Source organism: Quercus lobata, chromosome 2, assembly GCF_001633185.2.
Source record: "Quercus lobata isolate SW786 chromosome 2, ValleyOak3.0 Primary Assembly, whole genome shotgun sequence".
NCBI lineage: Eukaryota > Viridiplantae > Streptophyta > Magnoliopsida > Fagales > Fagaceae > Quercus > Quercus lobata.
This window is the reverse complement of record NC_044905.1, coordinates 48,577,961-48,585,176: the sequence shown is the minus strand read 5'-3', so window position 1 is coordinate 48,585,176 and position 7,216 is coordinate 48,577,961. Positions and strand designations below refer to the sequence as shown.

General features: G+C 28.7%; 1 protein-coding gene across 1 annotated transcript; it reads left to right on the top strand.

Moving 5' to 3' along the window:
* The first annotated feature begins 6,198 nt into the window (after nt 1-6,198).
* On the top strand, nt 6,199-6,976 carry LOC115965509. The gene is made up of 2 exons (XM_031084756.1): nt 6,199-6,244; nt 6,522-6,976. The coding sequence occupies exons 1-2, from the start codon at nt 6,199-6,201 to the stop codon at nt 6,974-6,976; spliced, it is 501 nt and encodes a 166-aa protein (XP_030940616.1).
* Nucleotides 6,977-7,216: the final 240 nt, after the last annotated feature.

The following is a 7,216-nucleotide window of genomic DNA, read 5'->3' as shown; positions in this document are numbered from 1 at the left end:
CTTGCGTGAACCAAAAGGTAAAGAGTTTGCTAACGTGTATATTAAATAATATAGCCCTCCCTTTTCATATTATGTTGGCACTATTTTTTATGACTCGTTTTAAAATTGGCTTTGCCTTTGATTCAAGTCCTTTTACCCCTCTACATAGAGGAAGTTCGAAATTGTGAAGAATTCTAGAGGTACCAAGAATAGTATTGTATCTCTAGCCAAGTTTTTCTTTACTGGGACTGTTGTGGGTCTGAATCCCTTTGACCCTGTATGTTCTGTTGCTCATTCTTTGATGATTAGTGTAGTTGACAATCCTAAACAATCTACGAGTTGTGCAATTCAGTCACCCGAAGATTTTTTTTTTTTTTTTTTTTTTTTTTTTTTTTTTTTTTTTTTTTTGGTGTGGGTTTGTATCCCTTAAGGGGTTGTTTGATTCACCGTGATGTGCTCTTGATGTGATGCACATATGGTAATATGGGGGACATTTGGTTCGCTTGATGTTACATCAAGGTGTAATGTTACATCATTGTAATCTTAGATTCATTGTAGGTTCCAGTTAGCTTAACTAATAAAGTCTCTAATGGTTGTGTAAGAGATTTAGGGTTCAATCCCCCTCTATACTAAAAACTTATTAGTGTTTTGGTCTAATGATAAAGAGTTTTAGGGGCGAACGTCATAAGTTGAAATTCTCTTAAAAAAAAAAAAAAGATTCATGTGATCACAATACCTTGATGTGACATTAAGGTCTTTGGTTCATTAAATTACATTTCAATCATAATATAAGAAAGTAACATTCATATAATTGATTCATAAACATTCTTTAAAATTATTATAATTATTATAACCAAAAATACCCTGAAATCTCTTAAATGAGCAAAATAGTCCTGAAATCTCTAAAATAACCAAAATGCCTCTAAAACTACTAGAATGAGCAAAAAAAACTTGAAACCTCTAAAATTCCCAAATACCCCTAAAATCTAAAAAATGACCATAATACCCCTACAAAATGACCAAAATTTTATTGAAATATCTAAAATAACCAAAATATCCTAAAATATTTAAAATTGCCAAAATACTCTTTAAATTCTAAAATGACCAAAAAATATTTTGGAACGTCAAAAATGACCAAAATACCCCTAAAAACACTAAATGACATAAAATACTTGAAAATTTTATTTATTTCGAAGGTTTTGGGTAATTTAGGCTAGTTTAAAAGTTTCGAGGTAGTTTAGTCATTAAGATGGTTTTGGGGTATTTTTGATCATTTTATAGGTTTCAATGTATTTTTGGTCATTTTAGAGGTTTTAAGGTTATTTTGGTCATTCAAGAGGTTTTAGTGTATTTTTGGTCATTTTGAAGTTTTGGGAGTATTTTGGTCATTTTAATGGTTTTGAGGGTATTTTGGTCATTCTAGTGATTTCGGAGGCATTTTCGTCATTTTAGAGGTTTCAAAGGCATTTTTGTCATCTCAGATATTTCAAAGGCATTTTGGTCATTCTAGTCATTTCGGTGTATTTTTAGTCATTTTATAGATTTTTGGATATTTTGGTCATTCTAGTGGTTTCAAGAGTATTGTGGTCATTTTAGAGGTTTTGAGATATTTTTGCTCATTTTAGAGGTGTTGGGGGTATTTTGGTCATTTTAGAAGTTTTAAGGTCATTTTAGTAATTTTTAAGATTTTGGGATATTTTGGTCATTCGAGGTTTTAAGGGTATTTTGGCCATTTTAGAATTTTTGAGAGTATTTTGGTCTTTTTTTAAGGTTTAGGGGTATTTTGGTCATTTTTATAGGTTTCAAGGGTATTTTTAGTAATTTTAAAGGTTTCAAGGGTATTTTTTTTGCTCATTTTGGAGGTGTTGGGTGTATTTTGGTCATTTTAGAGGTTTTGATGTTATTTTAGTATTTTTTAGGTTTTGGAGGTATTTTGGTTATTTTAAAGTTTTTGGGGTACTTTGGTCATTTTTGAGGTTTCAATGGTATTTTGCTCATTTTAGAGGTTTCAAGAGTATTTTCGTCATTTTTTAGGTTTAGGGGTATTTTGGTTATTTTTAGAAGTTTCGAGGGTATTTTGGTAATTTTAGAGGTTTCAAAGGTATTTTGGTCATTTTAAATTTTTTGAGGGTATTGTGGTCATTTTGGAAGTTTTTGGAATATTTTGGACATTTGTTGTGCATTTTAGTCGTTTTGGCAGTTTTAAGGGTATTTTGGTCATTTGAGAGGTTTTGGGGTATTTTAGAGGTTTTTTATTTTAGTAATTCTCATGAGTAAAATAATTTTTTTTAGTATTGGTAATTTTGTGAATTCAATAAATTATTGCATCCCCACCAATAAGTAATGTAAGATCACCCCATTTAAAATGGTGGTGTGATTATGGTGATGTGATATATTTTGTAATCTTATATTATGGTAATGTTAGAAAAAATTAAATAAACCAAATACCTAAATGTCATATTAAGGTAATGTACATTTCATCAATAACACATCATGACGAACCAAACGCCCATTTCATGTGATGCACATTACAGAAATGTGACATTAAGGTATTTGGTTCATTTGATTTTTTTTTTTTTAATAAGATTACCGTAATCTAAAATCACAAAATATATCACCTCACCTTAATCACATCATCTTATGAAATGGGAGCAATGTTAAATTACATAGATATGGAAACGTGATAATTTATCAATGGACATAATTATCCATTCTAATAAATTTCAATTACATAATTGCCCTCATATATTTTTAAATCCTAAAAATTTAAACCCTAACTTTCTCTCTCTAGCCAATCTCAATCTCAGCCTCTCTCTCTTCAAATTGAAACCCTAGCCCCTATTTCTCTCTCCTCTAACAGTGTCCTTTTCTTCGACAAGCCTCCTTCGCCGATCATTGCTCTGACCATTGCGAAGAAGCTCCTAATCTCATTGATTTAGTGAAAAAGCTCTAGTCGGGTTGGTTGTCGTCAGAAGAGGACTTAAAGGAGGGGAAAACACCATTAATGGTTGGTTTTATCTAGCAAGATTTTTTTTCTTATGAGTCTGTTTGTTTCCCTAGAAATTATAATTCCTTCTTATTTGTATCTTTTTGTTCTCTTGCAACTTTGTAGTTTTAGATTCAAAAAATACATGGTTGTATCTTTGGTGCATTTCTTGTGATGTACAAAATTTGAAATCTGATTGCAAGAGACATTTGTGAAATTGGATTGGAAATTGAATTGTTTTGTTGGTAAGAAACTACATGAAAGTTTAAAAAAAAAAATGTCTTTTTTTTTTTTTTTTTTTTTTTTTTTTTGGTTGTTGTTGTTGTTGTTGTTGTTGTTGTTGTTGTTGTTGTTGTTTTGTTGGTGAGAAAATTGAGGAAAGTAAAACTTTTTGTTTAGTTATTATATGATTTTTTTATTAAAAATATAATTTTGTTATTTTAAAAGGACATTTGTGGAAATTCATTCTAAAATGTTTAGCATTGCAATGTTGCATTTTGGAATATCATGTAATGTAACTAGTGAACCAAACAAGGTAATGTTTATTGCTTTAATGTGATTACATGAATGTTACATTACAATAATCTAACATCACCATGTGATATAGTATCAAGCGAACCAAACGCCCCCTAAATGCATAACTGTATTTCTATTATAACTATATAAAAAGAGCCAAGAGGCTAAGGAATAGTAACTTTTGGTTTAGTCAAGATTTGGAAGCATGCTACTTTCTAAAGTGCCTTTTTTTTTTTTTTTTTTGAGTGCTTAATTTGGTTTAGGAGTTGTTATACTAATACAACAAATTTTTGTAATATTTTAACAATTATTGAGGTGTCAATTCCTTATTAGTCAAAATAAAATAGTGAAATATGAGACTGAAACCAATCACAACTAAAATGTAGATATTGTGAAAATGTTGTGACATAGGTGTCAATTCCTTATAGATCGAAATAAAATAAAATAATAAAATATCAGATTGGAACCTACCACAACTAAAAATATATGTATTTTATAATGAAAATGTCATGATATTTTGTTGTTATCACAATATTTTTACAACTACTAAGGTGTAAATTCCTTATAAATCAAAACAAAATAAAATATCAGACCAAGATCCACTACGATTGAAAATAAAGGTATTGTAAAAATGTTGTGATATTTTGTTGTGTTCCTAAACTTTCTTTTTGGTTTAGTCAAATTTGGTGAACAAAAAAAAAAAAAAAATCACTGTTTCACGAACAATTTTCTTGGTTTTTTTTTTTTTTTTACACATTGTTTAAAATTTAAAGTAAAAGTGTGTGTATATATATGTGTGTATACACACACACACACACACACATATATATATATAAAGACAGTTTTACACCTATAGTAAAAATAAAAATTGGCCCCCTTTAGGTTTAGGGTAGTTCCATTCCTCTCTAAACTTTAAAACCAAGCAAATATCCCCTACTATTACACTTTCAGTTAAACCATAACAAAATCTCATGATTCCTAAAATGTTACATTCTGCAATGTCTAAAACACCTCCATTAAATTTTAATATTCAAAAAAATTTCTTCGTGTATTTGTTATCTTGTTCTTTTTTATTCCATTTCTTACTTAAAAGGGTATTTATTAAAAACTAAGTAAGCTAAACATTGTAGCTAGACTCATAAAATGTAAGATAGTAAAAAAAAGAAGTATGAATAACAAAATTTTCATTGTGGATAATTACATGTATTTTATGAAGACCTTCAATTGTAACATATGACATACTACCAAAAAAAAAAAAAAAATGTAACATATGACATTATTCACTGCAAAATTTTAAATATTATGACAATGTCTTTAAAAATTATTCAATTACTTATTTTTGGAAGATTTAAATATTTGTTATCATTCTTAGAAGTTTTTAATTAGTGGATATTGCTTTTAACAAATAGGTTCTAAAAACCTATCATGGCAATAGATACTCATACGTTAAATAGTTACTCTAAGTTTTGGTACATGGTTTCATGCTTCTTCAAATATAAGTTCTATCTTAATTTTCTCACTCAAAGGGCAACACATGCCACTCAAACTAGTTGTTTGAAAAGAGTGCACAATTTGGTTGAAACCCTCAAATACATAAATTGTTTACATTATTGCCAAAGCAACTAAATTTGAGAAACAATCTTATATTTACAACCAATTGTTTCTTATATAAATCTTAGGAAAATAACCAAAAAAATCATTGCATTACCCTTTTAATATTCTTTTTATTTACATAACATAAGTATAGGCTATTACAATGTTGGTTCCACACACATATACACACATTTTGCTTTAGTGAGATCACAAACCTTTAATTATTTTGACTAATTTACTTTTGCCTTTTTTTCTTTTTTTTTTTCAAGTATTGCAAATTAACATGAATAAGAATTTCGAATTCCAAATCACTTTTTGTATGATAATTAATCCAAAAAAAATTGTTTTTAAATGAATATTATTTTAAAAAAAAAACCATTTAAATTCCTTTTATACTAGTAATTATTAATGCAACATCTATAGATAATTAGTACATTACAATAAATGCATTAACTCTATTAACACATAGCAACTAATTAATACTTTAATATAAATACAAATTTTGGTATATTTATGAACATATTAATATATTACTTTATTGAAATCACAAATATTTAACTATTTTGACTAATTTAGGTGCACAATTATATATTTTGACTAATTAAATTTTACCTTTTGATGGTTTTTGTTTCAATTCTTGCCAAAACAATTAATCATGAGGAAGAGTGTGATATTCTAAATCTATATTTTTATTTATAAATTTTTTCTTATATAAATTTTATAAAATAACTATTTAAAATTCTTTTATATAAATAATCAGTACACCATTCATGGATAATTAATATATTGCAATAAATGCATTTACTCCACTTTAACACATAGCAATTAATTAATATTTTGACATAAATGCAAAGTTTTGATGAGGTGGAATGTTAAATAAAGAGAAGTATCTTCTGCTTTTTTTCTTTTTTTTTTTTTCCTCTCTTAGAATGCGGCATATATCATAACCTTAGACCAATAAACATGTGGTTTCGGCTTTTTTATGCATTAATAATAGTAAATATATAGTCCTATCAAAAATATATATATATAGTAAATATATAGATTTTGGTTAATTCTTACATAGACATAAGCTACTCATCCACACACATGCTTGAGTATTAGTTCAGTTATGCTTGATAGTCATGTCTCCCTCATCACCCTGCCCAAAGATGCAAAACCTAACACCAGGTTATCTCTCCTGCTTTTCTTTAAACGCATCCCTATTGTTAATGGATGGAAGTTTGAAAAATATATATCAATTTTTCTAAATAAAATATATAACAATATCAATTTTGAAAATGCAACTTTTTTCTGAACTGAATCTTCATCACTAAGCAGTTTTAGTTGCAGTAAAGTGCCTTATTTTGTCAGCCTTAATGACTATTTTTCCTTTCCTTATGTAAATATGGATATGTTTTCTCATTTATGTTTTGATGATCATTTATCCTCCTGAGTCCTGACCCAGGTGAAAAAGCTAAAGATGAGAAGGATGCAGATTATGCGCCTTCACATCCAAATCCCTTGACTTTATCACCAAACTCTAAGCATTTTGAATTGAAGGAACATATTGATATAGTCAATGACTATGATGATGGTTGTGGAACGTCTGGGAAAGAAAATTCCATCAAAAGGAAATTCGACTCGGCTATTGATGTTAATTTAACACATCCAGTTGAAATTGATGATGAGATTGCTGAAGTAGATGTCACTGATGATGAAACGGACAAAGGCTCCAATGCTGCAGAAGCTCTTAGATCTTTGGTGAATGCTGAGGCAAGAAAGGAGCAGACTTCAAGTGCAAGCAGTAGCAGTGAGAGTGAAAGTAGCGAGAGTGGAAGTGGAAGTGAGAGTGAGAGTGAGAGTAGTAGTGGCAGCAGAGATAGTGAAAGCAGTGCTGGTGACTCACTCAACTCTATATAATCGTGTAGATCACCTTGGGACTAACTCTTATGACCTTTGTTGACATAATGTGGGTTTTCTCTCCATGGTCAATTATAATTTTTACACCAACAGTTTCTAATCCTTGTAAATATTTAATTGAATTATATGTGTGTGTATATATATATATATATATATATATTTATATATGCTTCTTATTATATCTAACTAGTCGCAAATCCGTGCGATGCACGGGCTAGTTAAATAAAAAGATAATTAATC

Bases quoted from the DNA above. Each gene is read 5' to 3' on its own strand.
- LOC115965509 (XM_031084756.1), top strand. From the start codon at position 6,199: ATGTCTCCCTCATCACCCTGCCCAAAGATGCAAAACCTAACACCAG. The intron at 6,245-6,521 runs GTTATCTCTCCT...GTCCTGACCCAG, and splicing joins GATGCAAAACCTAACACCAG to GTGAAAAAGCTAAAGATGAG.